The 22,012-nt window shown below is 39.8% G+C and overlaps 1 protein-coding gene across 1 annotated transcript in view; it reads left to right on the top strand.

Annotated features, from left to right (window-relative positions):
- The window catches only part of tgfbr1b (transforming growth factor, beta receptor 1 b), a 63,260-nt gene that overhangs the window by 17,979 nt on the left and 23,269 nt on the right, over nucleotides 1-22,012 (top strand). The window contains exons 2-3 of the mRNA XM_017721389.2: nucleotides 12,074-12,319; nucleotides 15,265-15,501. Coding sequence (XP_017576878.1) covers nucleotides 12,074-12,319; nucleotides 15,265-15,501 — 483 coding nt within the window. The remainder of the gene's footprint in view (nucleotides 1-12,073; nucleotides 12,320-15,264; nucleotides 15,502-22,012) is intronic.

The following is a 22,012-nucleotide window of genomic DNA, read 5'->3' as shown; positions in this document are numbered from 1 at the left end:
CGTTCAGCCAAATGGGAAACTAGGAAACTCTCTCAGACACCTTAAAAAATCTGCCCCTAACTCAGATTTAATGGAAGTTCAAAGCTGTTCTGCTAGCCAGCTGGGCTACTGAAGCTCGCTACCTTACACCCTCCAGAGTTCTACAAAATAAGAGTCCAGGACCAAGTAAGAACATGGTGTCTAACTACGCTCAACCAAAAGCACGAGCCGCGTTATTTTTAAATACACTCAAGCATGTCTGAGACCACAGTGTTTAATAACTAAACAAAAAAAAACAAATCTGTATCTGTTCATGTGCCTATATAAAAAATAATTTATATTTAATTGGTTTTGTAGCCTTTATAGAAAAAACTGTTCGGAGCCCTTCAGTTCACAAAAATGTGCTTGCAGTTCTGATGCAAGTAGTTGTTCAAACTTCATTTCTTTACTTCTCTATTTATTTTACAGAATGATAAATGGTACGTTTGTCATTTTGTATTCTGCCTTTTGTTTAAAGAGGGCTTTAAAGAGGGGTTAGTTAGATTGCTGTTTACACGTCCCCAAAAAATGTCTGCGCTTGTGTTACATCCAGCCAGAGATACATCATTATGTAGCGGTTCTCATGTTGTCATTGTGAAATCCGACAGCTTTAGTATTGGGATATTTTGACAGGCAGACAAAATGCACTGCCACATTTTATAAACTGCCATTTCTAGTGTTTCCTTTTGCCGTAAAATGTAGTACACCGAAAGTACTTGGGAAACTTGGGGGGAAAAGAGTGTTTGGTTTGCCCGAGGACATGAGGGTGCTTCCAGTTTGCATAATCATACATATTAAAAGACCTTTGCAATTTTTATTAGGGGGTAAAGGTGTAGAAATACTTCTTGACAGTTTGAAGTAGTTTCTCACTCCATAGGAATAATATTTACCCATTTATAATTGAACAGATTATTTATTAATGGATTCAATTGCAGCCTTTAACTTTACAAGTTGAACTATGAAGGAGAAAAAATATCTTTAATCTGATAAAACACTGCAGGACAGAAGAAAACTGCTTATTTACTCTGGAGCCAAATCGCTGGTTTATTTATTTATTTTTTTACGAAAGTGGAAAAACCAACCATGATGTAAAGTGGAAAATTATCGAGACGGCAGAGACATGTAAACCGCTTAATCTGATCTTTGTTTTAATACGAGTGTTGACCACAGTTGCATTATTCTGTGTTCTGTAGGCTCAGCGTGCTAAATGTACAGAAACAAAAGACCCTCACGCACTCACGCGTTCCCTTGAAACGCATATCAGTGAATCTCTTTGTTCTTCCTCTGTGTTTCGTGTCTTTCTCGGTGGCGATCTGACAGAAACCCCCCGGATTAAGCCCCATACCATCACGGACAGATATGCATTGTTGTCTGTTGCCTAGCTACAGCTCAAAGCAGTGTGATTGCATTGGCATGTTGTAGTGCTGGAGGCTGGTGTGCTGTAGGGTGGGGCTGCGCTCTCACCCTGCTGCTGTTGTCTTGGCTCCGCGCTCTCTCTGCTTCTGCTGACAGGGCTATCACTGCACTGCTTTTTAAGTCGTTTCTCATCCTTTAGTGATGCTTGCCCGCTATTCTGTTTACCCCTACACACATTTCGGGAGTAAATAAACATTGAACTTTATATTCCCCGTGAATTATAAAGAAGTCTGTGACGGAACATAGATTTACTTTATTTGTTATTGATTTGATGGAGCTGACTCGCTGCTGAGTTTTTAAAGGAATCTTTCATTTTTGAAGGAATTTTAAATGGAATCGTTCTCTTCTCTTTGAAGAAATTGGATCTTTTGTTCCTTTCTTCGTTCAAACTCAAATTAAGTAGAGATGGAGGGATTGATCAGCTGTGTATCAGTATTGGCCGATTTTCAGCTGACTTAGTGCTCAACTCAAAAATTGTGAGTTTTGATTGGAATGCCCCCCCCCCCCCCCCCTCATTAAAGTAATGATATTATAAACCAGTTGTTGAGATGTAAACAAAATCATTCAGAGTAGTTTGATATAAAATTGTGTTGAAACATATTGACTCTGATTTCATTATAGAGGTGAAGACAGGAACCAGACGTTATGATGTGTAAATGTTTGATGTGTAAATATAGACATTTTATTTCTATCTGTGCAGCGCTGACAGCGGTAAAACAGTTGTATAGCTGGAAAAAGAAAATGTTGCTGCACTAAATCCAAATAGTAAAAATAAAAAGGAACTAATTATGCTGTCTCTGTTATGAAACAATGCAGTGTCTTAAGTACTGATGATTACCGTGATGTACGACAGCATATTGTGACATAATGTGATGTAATTTTACATAAAAATGCTAAATATTGTCGTGCTGTCTGACACCTCTGACTCTTTAATTATTACTTTAGGCGTTACAGGGTGACTCGCAGCAGTGCATTGCCGTGTTTTTTTCCCCTTGTGGCTCAGTAATGCTTCTTCTTTAAGGTATCTTTGTGGCTGTAATTGATAACTAATCTTGTTGTGCAGTTGGCTCATGGTAGACCACGTGCTTTGGCAGCATCTTGTAGATCCACGCTGGATGTCCTTGGGGATTTTTGTTGTTCTGCCTTCTGGCTTTCAGGACCCAGAGGAAATCTTCTCCTCACATCAATTATTAAACATCTTTGTTAATTTCCACCTAATTTCTTTCAGCTCTCTTATGAATGAGTGGAACAAGCACTGCCAACCTTGGCATATGTGTTCACCAGTAGTTACTCTCATGTAGAAAAATCAACAGAAACCCCCCCATCCCCCAACCTGCATTGCGCTGCTTATATATTGTGATTCATCATGAAAATGATAAATATTGACATACTGTCTGACACCTCTGATGTTTTTGACTATGTCAGGCTTTACAGCGTGACTCATAGCAGTGCACACACACCATATTTTAGCATATTTTTTCCTTGCGACTCAGTAATACTTTAAGTTTCAACAAAAAATCTTACATAGTGCAACACTGAATAATGTAGGTATAATTAAAATTACAGCTCACTGAAGCAAAAAGGCTTGGCTAGCACAGAGACCTGGAGGAAATCCGTTTTGTTGTCAGATAAATAATACGCCACCGCTGCATTTGTACTTTTTAAATGAAGATTGGGAAGATAAAAGTGAGAGGCTGAATGTCTGTATTATGCGTGAGCAGCTCTAAGTTACGTACTTGTGGCATGAATGTGTGCAGATGGCTATGGAATACCTAATAGTGTGAATGCACACACGCACACACACGTAGCCTTTAACATGTGAGCACATCTGATGCACAGTGGGATATCTAGCATTTTGAAGGAGAAGGAAAAGGGAGGAAGAAGGGGGAAAATAGAGTAGAGAGGGAGCGGATAGAGAGAGAGATCCAGGCAATGAGAGTGTAGAGGAGATGGGTAGTCGTCTGTGTTTGGCAGGCTGGTGGGTAGTGCTCAATCAGCTGTGAATGAGTTCTTGCCCTCCAGGCACTGGAGGGGAATTGCATAACTGAATTCAGAGCACTCTTGAGTAAAGGCATTAGTGGAGGCCTCCACTTCTGTTTTTTTTTTTTTTTCCATACTGGCCAGCCATAGATTTCTGTGTGAATGAAGAACTTCAGGTGGAGCACCAGCTTCCAGACTGATCTAGGACCAGTGTCCACAGTGTCAAGACAAGGCAGCGATTTAATGCTTTGAAATGTTTGGCAACATATGTGATGAAAACAACAGTCATCAGTAAAATTATACACATGCCAGCAAACCTTCTTTCTGTTCCAGGAACACACACTCTTCACTGTGTGGCACTGTGCAGTGCTATTAGTGAAATCACTACCATTTTTTTCTTCAGCAGAGCAAAACGTCAGTGGTTGAGGAACGAAAAAAGGAGAATGTAGTTTATTCTGTGTTTTTTTTTGTTCTTTAAAATTGCAGCTTTGTGTTGAAGCCCTGCCTGAGCTCGCACAATGCAGATTTTCAGCTTTTTACTTTTGCTGTTTCAATCTTCAGCACTGTGCTTTATTTTTTACCGCTAATACCTAATGTCAAGTGTCTGCCAACAGCTCATTCAGTTATAGAACACAGGCAGTGTAGGTCAAGCTGGGGGAGAATGTTTCTGCAGATCTTTCTACATAAGAATAACTACTGGTGAACTTCAGCTCAGTAGAGTTGTTCAGTTTTTTTTCTTTGCAGAAAAGTCGTATGTCTTATCTCTTGGCATATCTCGTGTCTTTTTGTGTGCCCAACAGTGGCTAATGAAAGAATTTGTTGAACAATTGTTCAACTCAAGCACCTCAAGCTACAGTACATCCTTGCCGTTTTCAGTTTTAGATGGATATTCGTCACTGGTGTGAACAGACATTGTGGGCTTGGTTAAAAGAAACCAGTGTAGATCCTACACTTGACTTTTAATAGTTTATATCCTAAGTCCTGTTTTTTCACTTTGCTTGTTATGTTAGGGACACTGTGATGACTAAGTTTAAGTGTTACAACAGTATGGTGATCCTAACTGTTTTATTAGTTAAGCATTACGTTTGCCAGTATTCAAGGAAATGCAAATTATTTTAACAGGACTGCAAAGGTTTTGTGAGTTTGGGAGTAACTATATAATACTGCGAAACGTGTGCCCGACTGTAAATTTGCTTTTTATTTTTTTGATATCCAGGAACAGTGAAGTATATTTCTCTGACTAACTAATATGTTGGCAAATCTTCCAAAGACCTTGTGTAGAAGACGACCGTCCTCATCATTTTCCAGTGCTGGGCCGATTAATGTTAGCTCCTTAGCTCATCTGAAGAGGCGGGTCTGTCACTCATTCACCACAAAAACTGACTAATTTTCCTCAGCAATTTTTAAATAATACATGTTTTTGAGGTTTACCCTTCAGTGCTGTCATCCAAGACAGCTTTTGCTCATTTTGCTCATTTTGGCTGAAGTCCGTTTCTCCCTTTTTATTGCTTTTCCTTCCCTGCCTGTGGTTAACTGAATATCCGTTCATTAACTGTTATGGATCCTAGGATATCACAATTAATTACATTGCACATCACTAGTGTATATGTCGGTCATTTTTGTGAAAAAACAGCTTTTAAAATTTTTAGCAACATTTGGAAACAACATTTACATTGTGTAAATATTTAATGACAAATGGTAGAATAGATGGTCCAATAAAGGTCCATATGGGCCAATAATAGTCCAGAACTACTTGGAATAATGTCCTGTTATATTAACATGCATTAAGAGTGTTTCTTTTCCTTCTATTATGAAGTTACATTTTAAAATGTATGATTTTCTCACGAAAGCAATGAAATGTGTTTTTTTTCCAAATATGATGTCTTGTATTCAGGAGGATTTGTGGATGCAGCGTGTGGTGTAGCAGGATTTGCCTCTGAACTGCTGCCGGCTCCGTTAGTATGAACACCCTTGGAAAAATCACACCTCCAGCCTTGTAATGTGTGAGCCTCCTTCATCTGCTCCACACCCCAAAGTGTGGAGTCCAAAAAATCCATAAGAAGAAACACAGAGAAAGTGATGAAAAGCATTAGAGGCTGACTGGTAGATTTTGAAAAATTAATATGAGTTAACTGGCTTTGAAAAAAGTCTGTAAGACTGTGTTTGGAGTGCAGTTTTGGTTTCTGTGTTACTTTTTGGGTATTTTTTGGTTGTGGCTTAAATATTTAAGGTAAGGACAGGCTATTCATCAGAATCCCTGAAGCCTCTTTTTTCGTCAGAGTCAACTAATACTATAATTTATTAATTTTTGGCCTAATATTTATTCACTTTGAAACGAAAAATATTCCACATCTTTAGTGGTTTCAGTTTTCCTTTTTTGGTCACTGCTGTAGCTCTGACCTGGAACTTGCTTTGCCGTCTGTATTGAATTACGCTGTTTCCTCTCACATTGTGCTTGGGGTGTTTCTGTTTCCCTTAACTGCAGTTGCATGGGACTTGTTCCATCTCTTGTGTCATGTCTGACACGAGCGTTGCGGAGACCTGCAGATTGAATCCCTCGGCTGTTGGATGATTGCAGTTACTACTTGGCACAGTTCATTTGCTAGGGCTGCTTCATTCTTTCATTCAGACAAGCACTGCTGTGTTACTGACAGCCACCCAATTCTCATTCATCATAAACAGGCTTCTAGGCTGCCGCCAGTATTATTTTATTTTTACACGTATTACTTGGCTATTTGACTAAAGTGTTTACCTGGTGGAAAAGAGTAGCAAATTGTAGGGGTGCACTGATAAGGGAATTTTTACGTACATATCTGAACTTAATGATACCTAACTATTTATACAGTATGGAGGTTGGAACTACTTTTTTTGGACCAGCTACCCTTTAAATGGTATGAACATCACCATGATGAAAGGACCAATTGAAATGTTCCAGAATTACTTGGAATAAAATCTCTTTCTATTATGTACTTTAAGGTCAAGAATGGGGTAGATGGGTTAAATTTGCACCAAATCAAAATTTAGAATTCAAATTTTTCTAAATCGTTTGAACATGGCAGCTGTCCTTTACATGTGTAAAATGTCATTATAAATTTACAGGATCACATTAAAAGCATATTAAAATTTTGCCTTCTCCTGTAAAGTTACCATTTTGCAGATCTTTGATACATACATTGTATTTACAATTAACAAGCAAGCTTTAATACAGTCAGGCATTGCTCTGAAAAAAAGAAATATTCATTAAAAAACTTGAATAAATCCATCATATTTCCATCATGTTATCCACCGCAGTAGTTGGAGCTGTCGGAGTGATTTGATGCAGTTCATTTCTTGTCTGACCAAACTGGATCTTTTGCAGGAAAGTGGAAAGTAGTGGTTTTGTTATTAATGGTGAGAATTTCTGAAGATCTGGGCTGGATTTCTCAACAACACCATAGCACAGTAATGACTCTTAAATGGTAGAGTGAGCATTACTTTGAACACTGTCTCTGAGTCTCAGCACTTCCTAATAGATTTTAAGGTGCTTTTGGGACTGTGGGAAACTGGATCTTGGTGGGTTCATAAAAGCAAAAAAAGAAGAAAAAACATCTTCATGGCGAGTGACCACTAGGGCCAAAGTGTGAAATACTGTGACCAGCGGCACCAGGCAGTAGGCTATAACTCCTGTTTTTCTCTTTCTGTGTAATATTCCTTTCTAAGTTACAAGGTTTTGTTACGACAGCAATGAGAAATACATTGTCATTCTAGAAAGCAGATTCTTCCATGGCCTGTTTCAGTCTGCTGTGCACTCAACTCAGCAGGAACTTTGAATGTGTTCTCACCTCCTTGGAGAGTGTTTAAAGCACCTTGATGAGTCAGTAAGAGAAGGTGACAGAGTTGCCTGGAAAACATCAGGGTCATCAGTTGCTAAATTGCCAGACAGTTGCTAATTTGCTTCTGTACAGTTGAGACCTTTTTGCTAACTCCTGTATGGAATTCAAACTGCAGGAATAAACAGTTGCTCCCTAGAGACCATTACAGAGGCCATCCTTTGGGAGTTAGTCTGGTGTTTGTTTTTTTTTCCAGCAATTTCTGCAGTTTTTCCCCCTTTATTATGTGAGTCATTTACCGGACCGATTCTGAATCATGGGCACATTTAGATTCTGTGTGATGGAAAGTGTTTCGCTTTTGCGTCTCCTCTCAGACTTGTGTTCTCCTGCACGTCAGCTGTTTATTCGGGCCAGATGCTGTTTTCCAGCGGCTGTTCTCCCCTAGTCTTCTTCCCATACTGCCAGTCCTTTCTGAGAAAATCTCACTTCCCGTATTCTCCTTTAGGGAATGTAATATTGCAAAATCTTCATTTACCATGGATTTGGAAGCCTGTCTAGACCTTCAAAAATGCCACGCCAACTTTATTGTTGCCTGTGGTTTTGAGAGTGCACTTAGCCCACCCCCTCCTGAATTCCTTTGTCACTGGCCTTGCGCTTATTCTTTCTTCCGTTCTCTCTCTCTTTCTTTCTCTCTCTCTCTGTTTGTCTCACTCTCTGAGTTTTCTCTCTGCGATCTCTCTTATTGTTGTTGTCATTACAAAACATGGTAACCTTTTACAAGAGAAGGACACACAACCTTAATTTGTAGTATATGTATTGTAACACTGTACACAGGCTATAGAAGAAATTGCATTATAGGATAACAATGAATGCATCAGCTCAGTAACAAATGCTTGTATGTCAGAAGTGTAAACTGAAAAAGGCTGATTGTAATTTAAGACTTCTTTGCTTTTGGGGACAAGTTTTGGAGATGATGTGACCAGTAAACATGGACCAAAGTACATCACATAGTTAAAAGTCTGAATTTTCTATGCACTTTTGTCCATGTTCCTAGAGAACAGTGCCAAACAACACATGACCAAATCTATTTGAGAGTACTTAACAGCACAACATGGTTGTAGGCAGTTACTTACTTGTTAGGTACATTAGCCTCATATCTTTGATGCAGAGCTAAAGAAGCAAACTTCAGATACTAAACATGTCTTGACACTTTGTTAAGTCACCTGTCATGCAAGGCAAGTTTAATTTTATAGCAAAGGCAGTTCAGAGTGCTTTACATAAACAAAAGCAAAAACAACATCAGAAGAAAATTTAAATGTAAAATAAGGACAATAAAAATACAAAAATAAACAGCATTATTCAAGTCATTTCCAGCAGGATAATAACCACTTAAAAGACAAGAATCAATCCATGGGACAGCTGTCTAGCATTTGTCACGCATCCAGGTTCCTCCCCTGCCTCCTTCAAAACCACACACTACAGTTCCCACAATTCTCTGGACTCTCAGACCATTGACTCAGCCAATCTCAAGCAACTTCCTAGATCCAAGTTTCCTGATTATCTAACTAATGTGACCTGTTTCTCATTATGTGTGTTGGTATAAATATGTGCCTGTTTGAAGAGTTTCTTTGCAAAGTATTGCAGATCTCATGCATTGTGTGCTGAGCATTGATCTCTTTGTCTGATTTTCTTGTGTGCACGTTTTTTCATTTCTCAACGTGCCTTTGGATTCTCCTGTTTGATGTTGCTTCTCGGACTGGCTATTGTTTTGGTTGTGGCCCTCGCGTGTATTTGACCTACTCTTTTCTATTAGCACCCGTGTTTGTATTTTTGCCCATCTCTCTTCTGACCTGGTTTGGATTTGACACCCTTTGTGTTCATTTGCTTATTTTTATTAAATGCTCTTTAAACTGCGAGCATTTGGTAGTTGGATATTTGTTACAGCATTGGACTCCAAATGAGTTGAGTAAACCTTGCCTAAGTGTCGTTTCCTGAAGATGTTGAGGAAGATGATTTATTGTCTTTCAGTGGATGAACGGCAGCCATAATTAAGCCTTTGCCCAGTGACTTTTAACCAAGTTACCATTGTAACAGTTCTAAGAGATAGTGAAACCTCATTCACCTTTGCTTTAAAAACATGTCATCTGTTCTTTTGATATTTACATGTAAACCAAAGGGAGACACTAGTATTCCCATTGCTAAACTTTGAAATCCTGGGTAATGTAACATTTTATACTACGTGAACCTAATGCAGAAGAAATTGATCTCTAAATGTGTCTCTTTTGGTGGTTGAACGTGCTCAGTACTGCAGTTAGATGTAATGCCTCTAAAGACATCAGACAAAACAGCTTCAGGTTCAGTAAAATTAAGTCCCAGCTCTGTGAAGAAGAAGGTGAAGAAGGCAACAGGCTTACTTCACAATTCAGTTTTGTATACAAGATTAATTACAGTGCATGGTCAAATTAAAGATGAGAAAGTACTACAACTACAGCTTTTGTTGAACTGCATTTTCACAAAGATGATTTAGTTCATAGGCTGTCACTGCAAAAGTGACACTGCAAGAAGTTTTCAGTCAGTTGATCAAATGCCAAGTTAACAGAATAAGAATCTGTGTTTAATACCTGTCAACTTATTATGTGAAGTTCAAATAACTCAGAAATTCATGGCAGTGGAGTAGCTAAAGTTGAGACCCCCCCCCCCTTTTTTTTTTGTTTTTACAGTGTATCACTTTGCTTTCATTATAGTGTAACAAACTGTCTCAAAATTATGGATAAAAATATGTTACTATGATTATAATTTTTTTTAATGAAGTAATATTGTTATTACTTATTTTCCGTGCTGTTGCTTGTAGAAAAATGACTCTTGAAAAATGAATTGTCACTGTAAGGCTTAGCCATAACTAGATTATATTTTAAAGTAATACATAAAACTTCAAGGGCACATTAATCAAACCTTGGGGAACAATGTTAGCGTTGAATCTACAAGAGAGTTGATTTAAGCCGATGGTGACCAATGCACAGTTATATAGTATTCAAGCCCCACTGTGTTCATGATGATCTACAGTCTTACAGTAAGTGCAAAATACCTTTCATACTGTGAATGTGTGGCAGACTGATAATAGTGCATTGTGAGAGTTGCTCCAGACAGATGGAATTGTCCTGGCTGGGCTAACCTGTCTGCACTGTGTCTGAACACTATCCTCTTGCTACTGTGGTTACCAAGCCTATGAGGCAGACGGAGGCAAATGGTATGGTTAGCCAGCATAGTAACAGGTTCACCAGGTGCATGTTTGATGCAACTTAGTGGTTGTTTTGCACTTTGCTCTCAGTGGTCGGAAATGAAAAATGTTCTGCAAGGCCTCCCACATACTTTAGTGTAAATATATGGACAAAGCATTTCATCTTTTTGAAAATTGCGTTTCAAGCTGAGATCATTATTTTTTTGTTGCACATTGTCTGTTAAAAAAGACATCAGACGCCAAAACTTGAGGACCTAGACAAAGGCCTACTGCGATTAGCATGTTTGATTGAGGATCATGGCCCTTCTGGTCCTGTAGCCTCCATATTGACATGGCAGAGCGAGGCAGCTGTGTTGTAGGTTGTTGAGAAAGGACTGGTGCTGTGACACAACCAAACTCGGGGAGCTGAAACACTAATGGCATGTTCAATTTGCATGAAGTGGCGGTTAGAAAAGATACATTATGTCTGTTGTTCACTATGTGCTGTGTGTCCAAGTCAGTTTTAATTAGTAAGAAATTAGACTAGCTCATTTGACTGCATTTGGAAAGCCTGCCTGAAAAGCTGCCTGCAATGTGTCTTTTGCTGAAACGTTGTTTTTAAAGGGGAATTTGACTGATTTTTAGAAGGTTCTGCATAATACAATTGCTAAGATGTAAAAAAGGCCATTCAGAGTGGTTTAATGCGAGGGACATTTACAGAATCAGAATTGTTCACAGTGGTGGTAATAGGACGTTTGAATGATGTCTGAATCATGTGAAGCTCATAAGGGCATGTTAACCCTTTGCATTAATTTGTAGTTTTGGTGTTTAGGTCATGTTCGTATTTCACTTGACCACTTTAAAACACAGGTGCAAACACCCCCAGGATGCCTCCTGATTGAATGGCGAACAGATCACTCAAACCACATTCTGAGGTGGTCAGAGACTGATCTTGAATATATTTAACACAAGTGTAAACAGAACACACTTTCGTTTTCCATATCTAATTATGTATCTGCGCTGGACAGCAGGTGAGAGAATAAACAATGAAATGAAAAATGGAGGATATGCGAGGCAGAAGTTAGCCCCAAACCAAGTGCCTTCAAGCGCTCCAGGCTGATGAGGTTTACTCTCTTCACCACTACCCACATCATAACGGGGAAAAGAGTAAACTAAAAATAAAAAAGGAGTATGTGTTGATGTGCTAATGTGCTCTTTTTTGTGTGAAAAGTACAGGCGGATTTCATTTGGTCAAACTGGGGGTGCATTTTGGTGAAAAGTGTGAAGAGTATCCGGCCAAAGTATATCAAGATACAATCTTGACACAATAGCACATGTTAATGAACAGAAAGCTACTGCACAAACTGGGTTATGAATATGTTGCCTGAGCCCCAGACATTGAGACATTGTTTTGTGATGAAGTATTTTGGTCTGAAAGTCTGCTTTTTTTGGACACTACACTGGTCAATTTAGATAGAAATTCAAATGGCTATATTATGTGTATGTGTATATATGACATTGCAACTCCAAAGAGTGGATAAGTTTCAGAATTACACTGAATTACTTTTTATATCTCAGGGATGAAAAAAAATCTGTGCAACTCCTCAGTGACTTTTCTTCTGCTCTCTTCCAGCCTTACAATGTTACTGTCAGCGCTGCCCCAACTCCACGTGTAGCACGGACGGCCTGTGCTACGTGTCCGTCACCAAATCTGCGAGTATGACCTTGAAGCAGAGCCTTTGTATCAGTGAGACGGAGCTGATCCCACGGGATCGTCCCTTTGTGTGCGCACCCTCCACCAAGGATGATACAGGCATCTACCCCATGTGCTGCAACACTGACTGGTGCAACAAGAACCCTGACCCTAGCATATTCCCAGGTGAGAGTGCACAGAGAATGTGTCAGAAGCGCACTTAAACAACAATCAAACTTAAGGAGCAGAACTAGCCTTCCTCACAAAGATAATTAAGTCTGAACAGCTCTCAGCTTTTTATTATTAAAGCGAGATGAAGGCGAAAAGGGTGAAATGTGTTGCTCTTCCACCGTTTACAGGCTTTAACTTCTGTTCAGTTCTGATACCATGGTAACACTAGTAACGTATGTGCAATGGAGAAAAACCACATGAAAGGACCACACGTGAAAGTGGCTCAGATTGGATCAAGTTTGTGTGTCCTCATAGCCCTGAAAACATCAGATCTGAGTCACATTAGGGCAAAAAATTTCAGATTTGTGCCACTTCAGCTCCCCCATCTACACTGCAGTTGTAGGGAATGTTTCAGCCCAACTACTTTTCAGATGAGGCACAATATAGGACAGCTAATCAGTACAAAACAGCACAGTAACAAAAACAGTCTGTTTAATTCTAAGTGATGAAGAGAGGTTTGAAAATTGTCATGCAAACATTAATTAGGTCAAAACCGTACAAACATTAGAAGTAGACCTCAGGGAGATAAATAAAACTTAGGATAAGGGTTTCACTAATATTTTAATAAGAAAACTATTGCATCATTATTCCAAGCCTGTTTACCCTTTACTCAATATATACTCAGACTGTTAGTAAACATATTTTATATCAACAAAATCCTTCCAGGTATTTTTCCAAATCGATCAAAGGAAGGCAGAAAGTTTCCTAGCTGTTATGACGGGCACTGTATTTAGGACTTTTCTTGTGGTGGGAGGCTTTAGCACATCGTTGCGTTTTATGACTTTTCATTATTCAATTCGACCTCTGCAAGAAGTCTGTAAAAACACTTTTTCTGTTGTCACTCTGAGTTTGAGAAGAGAGGCAGAGGGACTTTAATGTGGATATCATGGCCATAACTTTTTGTGAATTTCTTTACTTCAGCTTGAATAAATCTAATGACCTAAGACTTTGACCTCATTCACAGAAGCTACATTGGTTTGAAGCATCATTGACACGATGTTCTGCAAAGAATACTGTAATAGCAGTTTTGTAGACATGGATAAAACCTGTAAATTGGTGAACTGAAACTTCAATGCCTTTTGCTTAAAAATCCTATTTACTGTAGTCTTTAGCCTAATCTGTGTCTGGGAAACTGAGGCACCTGCTTATCCACCCTGAAATCAAAGGTATTACCAGGGCATTTGCCCCCCTTTGCTTCAGTAACATCCTCTGCACCTCTGGGAAGGTTAAATGTGGGAACACTGCTGTGAGAATTTGATTGCATTCAGCCACAAGTGCATTAGTGAGGTCAGGCACTGATGTTGAATGGTTAGTTTTGGATCACAAACAGTGCGCTAATTTATCCCAGAAGTACTGGATTGAGCTCCATCTCTCCAGAAAACAGTTCCACTGCTCCACAGTCCACGGCTAGGGGGATTTTTACCCCTCTAGCTGTCACTTGGCAATGAGCATGGTGATCATAGGCTCATGTGTGGCTGCTTTAGAGCGTCCTATTTCATTGGCAGCTTCTCTGTGGAGATTATACAAGCTGTTTGTCCATAATTGACCACCAGTATCAGCAACGAGAACCCTAAAGAAGCTAAATTCACTAATTGGAATACTTACCTTCTCCACTCAAAGGCCATAGAACCAGTCAGTCTCTAAACCGATTCAGCTGTAATTGAAAAAATGTACACAATTCTTTCTCGATTGAATCAGTTTGAACTGATGGGTTGCTATGCTGTGGCTCCTACATCTGTAGCCTATTTCAAAGGCTGCTACTTACAATAGAAACAGCTGATATAGACAGACATTTGCTTCAAACATACATTGTTGATTGAACTTGCTGTCCACAACCAGAACGTACGGGCACCACACACACACACACACAAACACACACACCCTATCGCTAACGAAGTTATCCGCTCAACATCTACCCTCTGCACTCTGTGCCAACACACTGAATTTCTGCAGGAACTCTGTTATTAAGTTATTACCTGAATCACATGGTGGAAAGACGTTTTGCATGCTTGGTTTTGCTCTTAAATAGCTGCACTATCAATCTCCCCTGCAGCCTTGTAGCACTAAAACTCCAGCAGAATCTTCAGCTCAGTTACAACAGACAGTAACAAGCAATTACAGCAGACGCTCAGAGCAGGGTGAGAGTGGGCTCAGAAAGGTCTAAAGAGGGAAGTGGTCGTTTCTTTCATTGTGCTGTTTACCTGCTGTTGTGCTGCAGTCACGGCAGCTTTAGTTCCAGTAATTCAGAGGGATTTGTTTATCGTGGAGATAAGAAGTTAGAAGTTGAAAGACACCTCTGCTGCAAGCCCAAACGTCTGTGTAGGAAGACTAAAATAATTCGGCTTTTGCACGGGTCACATTTTTGTCATATTTGCCTTTGCTGTCGCTGCTATTGTTGCTCAAGAAACTACCACAAACTATTCAAGATGACTTGCAGTACATGTCACTGTTCCTGAGAGCCTGTCGCCTTGGAGTCTAGACAGCCAGCTCATTGTTTCATAAATAAACACATTGCTGTGCTAATTGTGCATAAGGCAGCATAAGAGGAAGAGTCACAAGAGAAGACAGCCATGCGTGACTCATCTGTGTCCTGAAAGCCAGACATGGACTAAACCTTCCACAGAACTGTGAACTCAAAGAGAAAATGTTTTTGTCATCCAACATAAAGCATGTTTTTTTTTCTCTTGGAAATGTAGTAGAGTTAAATTACTGGTGTTCAATTTGTGTAAAACCCTAATACAAAAAGGATACATAACAAATAAGAAAAGTTCTTACTCTTTTGTCTATTTACATATTCACTGTTATTTACTTACTTTTGTCAATTTTCTCTGTAAAGCATCATCAGTCAATTCCAGTGTTTTGAGCAAACCTCTCTCTCTTTTTCTCTCTCACTCGCTCAGTGCCACCAGTGAAGACTCCCTCTCTGGGGCCTGTGGCTCTGGCAGCAGTCATCGCTGGACCCGTTTGTGTGCTCTGCTTTGTGTTGGTCACCGTCTTCTACATCTGCCACAGTCGCTCGGTCATCCACCACCGTGTGCCTAATGAAGAGGACCCCTCCATGGACCACCCCTTCATTACAGTGGGAACCACACTCAAAGACCTCATCTATGACATGACCACTTCTGGATCAGGCTCTGGTAGGTTTCACAAGAGCATTTAGTCCAGGGACAGGGATTTTAAACAATTTTTCAATTCAAATACCTGCATATTCAAACAAACAACATTCAAATATCCAATCGAGAAAGTAGTTTCCATCCATCCATCCATTTTCTAAGCCGCTTCTCTGCCAGGGTCGCGGGGGTGCTGGAGCCTATCCCAGCAGTCTTCGGGCGGAAGGCAGGGTACACCCTGGACAGGTCGCCAGTCCATCGCAGGGCAGACAGACAGACACAGACAGTCACTCACACACTCACACCCAGGGGTAATTTAGCATGTCCAATCGACCTGACTGCATGTCTTTGGACTGTGGGAGGAAACCGGAGAACCCGGAGGAATCCCATGCAGACACGGGGAGAACATGCAAACTCCACACAGAGAGGACCCTGATTACCCGGTCGGGGAATCGAACCCAGGCCCTCCTCACTGTGAGGCAACAGCGCTACCCACCACGCCACCGTGCCACCCGAGAAAGTAGTTTATATTGTTATAAATAGAAAGACTAAAACACAGACCGTTTAATATTTATTGATTTCATACAACAATGGCGCCAGTGGCGAATTTGCCAGTCCTGGTGTTCTCTGGCAAATGCCAAGCGTCCTGCACGGTGTTGGGCTGTGAGCACAACCCCCATCTGTGGATGTCGGGCCCTCATATCATCCTCATGGAGTCGGTTTCTAACCGTTTGTGCAGACACATGCACATTTGGCTCTGGCAGTGCTCCTCCTGTTCCTCCTTGCACAAAGGCGGAGGTAGCGGTCCTGCTGCTGGGTTGTTGCCCTCCTACGGCCTCCTCCACGTCTTCTGGTATACTGGCCTGTCTCCTGGTAGCGCCTCCAGCCTCTGGACACTACGCTGACAGACACAGCAAACCTTCTTGCCACAGCTTGCATTGATGTGCCATCCTGGATGAGCTGCACTACCTGAGCCACTTGTGTGGGTTGTAGAGTCCGTCTCATGCTACCACGAGTGTGAAAGCACCACCAACATTCAAAAGTGACCAAAACATCAGTCAGAAAGCAGAAAGGTACTGAGAAGTGGTCTGTGGTCCCCACCTGCAGAACCACTCCTTTATTGAGTGTGTCTTCCTAATTGCCAATAATTTCCACCTGTTGTCTGTTCCATTTGCACAACAGCTGTGAAATTGATTGTCAATCAGTGTTGCTTCCTAAGTGGACAGTTTGATTTCACAGAAGTTTGATTTACTTGGAGTTATATTGTGTTGTTTAAGTGTTCCCTTTATTTTTTTGAGAAGTGTATTTGTATACAGTTCAGTTACTGTTGTACATAATGTAAAACATTTAAGTGTACTCAGCATTTCCTTGAACTACATTGCACACTTAGTTAAAACAATTTTAAGATGACAAGATATTAATTTTATTAAGAAGGCAAATACAAAGATGACTTTGTATGTCTGTGTTTTCAAATCACCACACCCATCGCTAATGTAGTCGAGCAATTTTAGTTTCGTCCTCTGGTGCCTTTTGTAGTGTCTCCATCCGAGACATAGGCGTAACGTCTCGGAGGCTACAGGTTCTCTGGCTTTTTGTTTAGTGTTTATGCCCTGCTGTAATTACACGCTGAGATGCATGAATACCTGTCTTGCCTTCCTGCTTCGCCTCTCTGTCTCTGCATGTCTGCCTGCCTTGCTGCATATCTTTGACTTGGCAAGTGCGTGAGAGTGTTTTGTCCTGTTTTAATATTTAGCAGGTTGACATGTTTTTTTTCTTCTCACAAAATACAGATTTTATTTGAAAAATTAAAGGCTCAGAACATTTCCACTTTTTAGCTGAGGTTATGTTAACGTGTGTGTGTAAATTGGGCATGAAAAATCAAATGTTTGATTGGTCAAGAAGGACATGGATTGAGGGAATATTCTGGAGCTGACGTTGACAGAATGTTTAAGATTATTTTTAAGTGGTCTTTTAATAGTCACTGCCTGCTTTTATGTAATATAGAACAATTAAAATAATCACTGTCTGGATTAAAATTGTAGCAGATTGTGATTGGAGCAAAATGGCACCATAACCTCCATTGATACTTTTTGATCCCACAACCGGGGAAATTCCACCTCCGATTTAACCCATCCGTGAAGTGAAACACCACATACACACCAGTGAACACACACACTAGGGGGCAGTGAGCACACTTGCCCGGAGCGGTGGGCAGCCCTATCCACGGCACCCAGGGAGCAGTTGGGGGTTAGGTGTCTTGCTCAAGGACACCTCAGTCATGGACTGTCGGCCCTGGGGATCGAACCGGCGACCTTCTGGTCACAGGGCCAGATCCCTAACCTCCAGCCCATGACTGCCCCATTCAGTGATGATCAGCGTAGAACAGACTTAGTTTGCAAGAGAATGGGTGTGAGAGGCTGAATTGAGTTGAATCATGCCTGATTGTTATTCAGGTACTAATTACTATGCCAGCCTTAAATGATTATGTATTTTGAAGACTTTTACTGTTAGTGGCCTTCGTTACATGCGATCAACTATTTGAATGCCAGTCAAACCACTTAATACTAGAACTGTCTCTTTTTTTACTCAATTTCCAGTCAAACAGCCATTATGTACAAATTATATACTATATGTAAGTATAATATCAAATCTATTGGTATTTAGGTTTTGGCTGCTCTACTCCCACTTCAGCTCTTCTATCCTTTCAATCATATAACCAAAGGATTACAGCTGTGTCCTCCCAACCAAAGCTATTCCCAAAGATGTCATCTACACTATATTCTCCTTCAAAGAGACGCTAATATTCACAAAAGCAACCAAAACGCACCTCAGCTGCCCTGCAGATTTCTTTCTCATGTACTTCTAAAGTGACTAAAAGATATTTTTGGGGAGATTAGTTATAAGATAATACACTTGCGTGAGGAAGGAAGAGGTCAAATGAAAATAAAGAAAACGATGCTCCTAACAACCATGCAAGACCTGATAGATTACCAAAACACTGAAAGAATCTTTGAACCGTATACACACACACACACACACACACACACGATAAGTGCAAGTATGGGGATTTATAACAACTAGAGTTGGTGATTTGCTTTTGATATGTACAAACAGACAATAAGATGTAATACATCATGCAATTCTACAAGAAGTTAATGACCCCAAGCAAAAAGATCAGTGTGTACGTAACTAACAAACGAATAAGCTGCTGGTGTTCTCAGAATAATAGATTGACCACCCCAGAGTTCAGACATTAACATCATTAAATGTGTTTGATATTACTTAAATTGTTAGAAGTAGAAAATGCAACCAACTTCTCAAACTGAGCTTTGGAGGTGTGGAAAAATATACCTGCAGTTCGTTGATGACAAATCTTTGGTTAAATATACATTTTCTGCTTTTCTTATGAAAATGTACTGACTGGCTGTTTGGACTGAAAATTAAATGAATAAAATGATAGTCTTGCATACAGTACTGTATGTCCTCCGTTGGTGCTGTCTCCACTGTGAGCAGAAGTACAGGGTATCATAAACACACCACCACTTAAACCTTTCTCCATCCGGCCTCATCAGAGTGAGAAATAGCGCAACAAACAATTAATCTTTCTAAACAAACCATTATCCTACACTGTGCTCTCATTCACTGCTGCATGAATGTGATTTACACAGGGACATCTCCTTTCACTCCTTTTGATGGTCTTGTGTATTTAACTAACTCTTGAGGCAGCACAGTCTATTTTGGAGTATTGTAATAGAACTAATTCAGATCATTTTAACTTTTTTTGCTACTTAAATAAGTCTGTCGTTTTCATCAGATGATGAATGATAAAAAAAAAACCTCCACTTACGTCAGCGCACTTTTTCATAGCCTCTATCTTCATGTACTTTAGAATCTTCACAGAACATGATTACTTGCTTAGGTGCATTGGCACTAGGGCCAGGCCTGCAGTGCCATGAATGTTGCTTTGTATGTCTGTCTATTGGAGACTATTTCATAGCCATGCTGGTCATTATGCTGTGCTGCTTGCCAATGAGGCTGTCCTTGCTCCGTGCTGCTCTCCTTTTTGCCACAGTCATAGTTACATGTCCGACAGGTCAAAACCTCAGGACGATTGACAGCACACTCCATTTGCCACCTCATTTTCACCCATATTTCCATTTTTCAATTCAACCTGCCTTTTCATCCTGTTCTTTCCACCCAGACGCCTCACGTCTTCTTTAGTGTCATTCATTCGCTGCACCCACACTGTCGTGATTACAGGACTCATGGGAAGGTTAAAAAGAATGAAAAAGAGATGCTGTTCTTAGAGCTTCCTGAGAATGCCCTCGACAGAAGTGTCCTCGGTTGAATTGCGAACTGCAGAAGTTGGACTCAAGTTGGAACTTGGGGATGCTCATTCTTTATGTCTGTGAGAATCTAACAAAGTGGTCTGAATAGCTAAAAATACATTTACGGTGTAGCTCCAAATTGAAGAATAACCCTTGGAAGGCAATTATTAATAATAAAATCTGGCCATTTTTTAAAAATGTGGATCTCTAAATGGTGACTCACTGCCACATTTATGGTGACTCAATGCCACATTTTTAACAGAAAAGTAGAAAAAAAAGTTAAAAGCAGCATTAAATGAGTACTTAAGTAAACTTTTTTACACACACACACACACACACACATATATATATATATATATATGTGTGTGTGTGTGTGTGTGTGTGTGTGTGTGTGTATAAATTATATACTGTATATAATTTCACCTGTAAAAATATTTTCTTCTCAGCCATAAAACAACTTGTCATAAAGACGTTATGTAATTAATTATGTAATTATACAAGCTTCACTAGGTGTTGATCAAGCTTCAGTACGTTGCACAAGTACTCGAATATTCAGGTAAGCGTTCCAGATGCCAGTATTTGATGTTATGTTATAACAGGACTGTAAAGTCTGACAGTTTTGCTCATATTTGTGAGTGTTTTACATTATACTTTTGTTACTACAAAACACAAATGCGCCAACATGTTAAGAATATTTCTGAGAAACACATGGATCACACAGAATAACACAGACAGCTCTAGTGTGGCTTTTTACTAACTACGCAAATCACTACTCTAGCAGGTGTTAGTTAGGCCCAGAAACAATATTTCTCTGACAAACCAACATACGGGCACATTGTTCACTAAGGAGAAAAGGCATCCAGCTGTAGTGTTAGCTAATTAGCTCATCCAAAGAGGCAGCCTCCATTATTTGAAAACCCACCTATTTGAGCTATTTTGAATAATAAAAAATAATTTATTATTTTCTACACATTGCAAATTTTTGTGCTACTGCCTCTTAACACCAGCACTATCATCTAGAACAGTAAGCCTATAGACCTATTGATTTAATGGTTTTAATGAAATTTGAATCAAATTGTTTAAGCATGTAATGTTGAAAAAATATATTTGAAACGGTAAGTTGAAATTTAAAACTGTATAAAAATTTGTATTACGCATTACATTTTCTTGTTTAAATCACTGTCAATGATCAAAACTAGGGATCCAGGTCCATCTTATCAGAGTGAAGTGCTCAGGGAGAGGGAAGGGGCTTATGTCACACATGCACCCACGCTCAAATGACTGGACTTCTTATAAATCAGTTGTGCAGTTTTTGAGGCTTATTTTGTTAAAGGTCAGTGTAGCAAACTTTGAAAAAGTTCTGTTTCAGAAAGAATCAGTATAGCATATATTCAGAACTGAGAAGAATATTTTTTTAACATTTTTGACATATAAAATATCAAAAGTTGAATTATATCTTGACCTTAGAATTGAAAATCATATCAAACTTGAAACGTGTGTTGTTAAACTCCTACTGCAAATGCCTGTAAACTGTGTGCATGGTGGAAAAATGCCCATATTAACAGTAATGTATGAACACAAGGCACATGTTCAGGCACTCCTGAACTGAAGATTGAATTACATTTTGAATTTCGTGTATCATAATACCTCTACAGCTGATGGTAAAAAAGTTTTAGATGGTGGACCCCTACTCTTGGGTTGTTATTTGATGATCTAAGAGGTGATGTACTCTTAAAACTCTAGTTTTTCTGTTGTTGCCTTTATACACAGTCAGTTACATACTTGTGTGCTCAATGACTCTGCCTGTTCTAACATCCAGCCATTAATTCTGTGACCAAATCAGAAGCAATAAGATGACACTTACTGTACGTATGGTAGGTTTTTGGCTGACCAGTGGATGCCGGCTGAGCATTGATTGGATTGTGCTAACCTTGTCTGCTCAATCTACGCTGTTCCATTCTGCAGCATAGAGCATCCTGCTCTATTTATCTCCTAATGGACTGCCTTTCTATTTCTGCTGCCATGCCTGTGGCACTCAAAAGACTGTATGCTGAGCATTAAATCACCGGCCTGACTGAACTCATCTAGCCACAGAAATGTTTTCCTTTTTCGTCAAAGGCGATGATGATGGTTCTTTTTCTTCTGTTACTTCTTCTCTTTATTATTATTATTGTTATTACATAAACTTCGGTCAGAGACCTGCTCATCAT

This window comes from Pygocentrus nattereri, chromosome 3, assembly GCF_015220715.1.
Source record: "Pygocentrus nattereri isolate fPygNat1 chromosome 3, fPygNat1.pri, whole genome shotgun sequence".
Taxonomy (NCBI): domain Eukaryota; kingdom Metazoa; phylum Chordata; class Actinopteri; order Characiformes; family Serrasalmidae; genus Pygocentrus; species Pygocentrus nattereri.
This window is presented reverse-complemented; position numbering and strand designations above follow the sequence as displayed.